At 47.6% G+C, this 3,353-nt stretch overlaps 1 protein-coding gene across 1 annotated transcript; it reads right to left on the reverse strand.

Annotated features, from left to right (window-relative positions):
- Positions 1-33: 33 nt before the first annotated feature.
- On the reverse strand, positions 34-2,267 carry LOC113941822 (centrosomal protein of 41 kDa-like; the record flags this gene model as incomplete). The annotated part of the gene is made up of 4 exons (XM_027632964.1): positions 34-217; positions 916-983; positions 1,184-1,335; positions 2,074-2,267. Coding segments are annotated over 4 exons (598 nt in total), but the record flags the coding sequence as incomplete, so codon positions are not given.
- Positions 2,268-3,353: the final 1,086 nt, after the last annotated feature.

Raw genomic sequence — 3,353 nt, forward strand, 5'->3', positions numbered from 1 at the left:
CACTCCCAGGAGCCCTCAAGGAGCTCTTCCCACTCCCAGGAGCCCTCGAGGAGCTCTTCCCATGCCCAGGGGATCTCTGGGAGCTGTTCCCAGGCCACTCACCCCCGGAGAGCATGAAGAGGTTCTCGAAGCCCCTCTCACACATGGTGGTGGCTGCCTGGCTGGCCAAGCGCTCGTCGTTGTCGTACACGATGATGATCTTCCCGTGGGCGTTTTTCTGGGAATGGCTAAGGAGGAGGCACTGCTGGACTCGAGGGGCACAGCAACACGTTTTGGGAAGTAAAACAAACAAACAAAAAGGGACCAAAAAACCAAAAAACGGGATTTGGGACTGAGGGACTCCACGACATGTAAACGTCGTTCATCGTCCCTGCCTGAGGAATGATGGGAGGAGGAATTCAGTCTTTTCCTCCTGGATTCCCAGTGGCTGGGACTTGAATCCCCACGGGATTCAGTGTTTGGAGGTTGGTTGGTGACAGGGAACAGCAAGAAGCACCTTTGTTTACAACACCTCCCCCTCACGACAGCCAACAACTGGGAATGATCAGCCTAATCCAGCCTCCTAATCCTCTTTTTCTGCCCTCAATCCCCATCAAGGTGCTGACAGGAAGCCAAAGGATTTGATGGATCTATCCCTGCAGCAACAGGAGAGCAGTGCCCACGGAGGGCTTTGCCTTTCAGCAGCCCAAATCCCAAGAAATGCCAAATCCAGCTCCCTCTGGAGCCAGGAGGAACCTCGAGGAATTCGAATCCAGCAGCAGAGCCGCCCCAGGTGATCCCAGGATCTCCTGTCTCACCTTCCTCAGGATTCCCAATTTTGCTTGGCTAAGATCCAGCTGGTTTTGGGAGCCCCTCCCCCCCCAACATCCCCCTCATTTTTTTCCCCTGTGCCAGCACTTTCCACGGAAAGGATACATATTCCAGAATACTGTTTGTGTATGGATTCATGGTCCTGGACAGCGTGGCAATAGGGTAGGAATAAGCTGCAGGAGAGGGGAAAAAAAGAGGGATAAATCATCCAGTGGCTGCACACCAACAGCTGGGATACAACAGGGATTTATTGGAGTTCTACAGCCCTGGAAACCCAGGGAATAAGGGATTAAATGAGCTCAGTCCTGGCTGGATTGGATGTCCCAAAGATGTCCCACCAGGCAGAGCTGGCTGTGGAATTGTGTCCCCTCACCTCCCACAATGTGACACTGGTCGTAGGCGTCCCGATCCCGCACGTCCAGGAGCAGGAAGGGACAGTCTGGATAGGGCAGGTCCTTGGCCTGGGTGTCCTCCTTCTTCGGAGAGTCCTTCTCGATGTCCATCTCCCCAACCCCGCTGATCACGCTGGGAAAGGGAAGGGCAGGGTGAGGTGGGAGCTGGGAAAGCTCATTCCCGACATTTTGGGGCCCCTCTCCGGCGGCTCCGAGTGCTTGGGAAGAGCTGGGATAAAGTATCGTTCTGGGATCCCTGAGCTTGGCAGGGACATGGGGATTCGGGAATTGGACTCGTTCTCAAGGATTCCAGGATGGTTTGGGTTGGAAGGGACCTTAAAAGATCATCCATGGGCAGGGACACCTCCCACTATCCCAGGTTGCTCCAGGCTGGCCTTGGACACTTCCAGGGATCCAGGGGCAGCCACAGCTTCTCTGGGAGATTCATTCCAGCCCCTCCCCACCCTCCCAGCCAGGAATTCCTTCCCAATATCCCATCTAACCCTCTGGAAACCATTCCCCCTTTTCCTGCCATTCCATATCCTCATGAGAAGATCCTCATAAATGAAGATCCCTAGGAAGGCACAGGGCTGAGCTCTGTGTTCTAATCCCACACACATCCTGGAATGTGGGGGCCTGGATGGAATCCCACCAACACATTCCCTCATCAGCCATTTAAACCATCACCAGCTGGCAACAGTGCTGGGAATCCACCCTCAATCCAAGCAGGAAAACCCTGGCAGACCTTTCTCCCTCACACCTCCAAATCCAGGCTTTTTTAATGAGAAAAATGGGATAAAGCCACTTGGCAGGAATTTCAAGAGCTGGATGAATTAACCTAAGACAAGGAAGCTGTGGGTTAAGGAGGCACCTCTGGAGTGTGGAACGCTGGGATTCCCCAGGTCCTGTGCTGTTCAGGAACAGGACTGGATTGGGGGCCTCCTCGGGGCTTCCCTTCCCGTTTGTCCCCGCTGCCACCTCGGCATCTTCACCTGGAGCAGCAGCATCTGGGGACAGAGCAGGGCACGGGCACTTAAAGAGCTGCAGGGAGTCAACAAGCAGGTTTTAAGCCCAGTTTCTAATCCTGGACTAAAGTGTGACAGCCTTGGGCTCATCCTCTTACGGGGATCATTCCCCCAGGGCCCCACGGTCTAATTAAAGGGCCAGAGAATGAGGCTCAGAGTTATTCCCAATGATAAAGAGCCCCCAAAAATATAAAAAAGAGCCCCCAAAAATACAAAAAAAGAGCCTCAAAAATATAAAAAATAAAGAAGACCCCCAAAAGATAAAGAAGAGCCCCAAAAAAGATAAAGAGCCACCAAAAAATAAAGAGCCGAAATAAAAAATAAAGAGCTCAAAAAAAAAATAAAGAATCCCCCCAAAATAATAAAGAGAGCCCCAAAAAGATAAAGAGCCTCAAAAAAATAAAGAGTCCCAAAAAAATAAGGAGCCCCCCAAAAGATAAAGAGGAGCCCTCAAAAAGATAAAGAGACAAAATAAAAAACAAAGAGCCCCCCCCCAAAAAATAAAGAGCTCTCCAAAAATATAAAAAAGAGCCCAAAAATTACAAAAAAAAGAGTCTCAAAAATATAAAAAATAAAGAAGACTGAAAAAAATAAAGAAGAGCCCCAAAAAGATAAAGAGCCTCAAAAAAATAAAGAAGAGCCCCCAAAAATAAAGAGCCAAAATAAAAAACAAAGAGCTCCCCCAAAAAATAAAGAGCCCCCAAAAAAATAAAGAAGAGCCCCAAAAAAGAAAGAGGGAAAAAAAAAAAAAAAAAAGCCCCCCCCCCAAAAAAATAAAGAGCCCCCCAAAAAATAAAGAAGAGCCAAAGGGCTGGAGAGCCCAGATAATCAATAAAGAGCCCAAATAACATATAAAGGGTCCAAATAATCAATAAAGAGCCAAAGGGTTGGAGAGTCCAAATAATATAAAGAGCCCAAAAAATATAAAGAAAGAGCCCCCCCCCAAAAATAATCAATAAAAGGCCTAAATAATAATCAATGAAGGGCAATAATAACAATAACAATAACAATAATAATAATAATAATAATAATAATAACAATCCCAAATAATAATAACTATAATATTAAAAAAGGCCCCTAATAATAATAATAGTAATAATAATAATGGGTACAAGTAATAATAATA

Source organism: Corapipo altera, unplaced genomic scaffold, assembly GCF_003945725.1.
Source record: "Corapipo altera isolate COAL_440 unplaced genomic scaffold, ASM394572v1 131060, whole genome shotgun sequence".
Lineage (NCBI taxonomy): Eukaryota > Metazoa > Chordata > Aves > Passeriformes > Pipridae > Corapipo > Corapipo altera.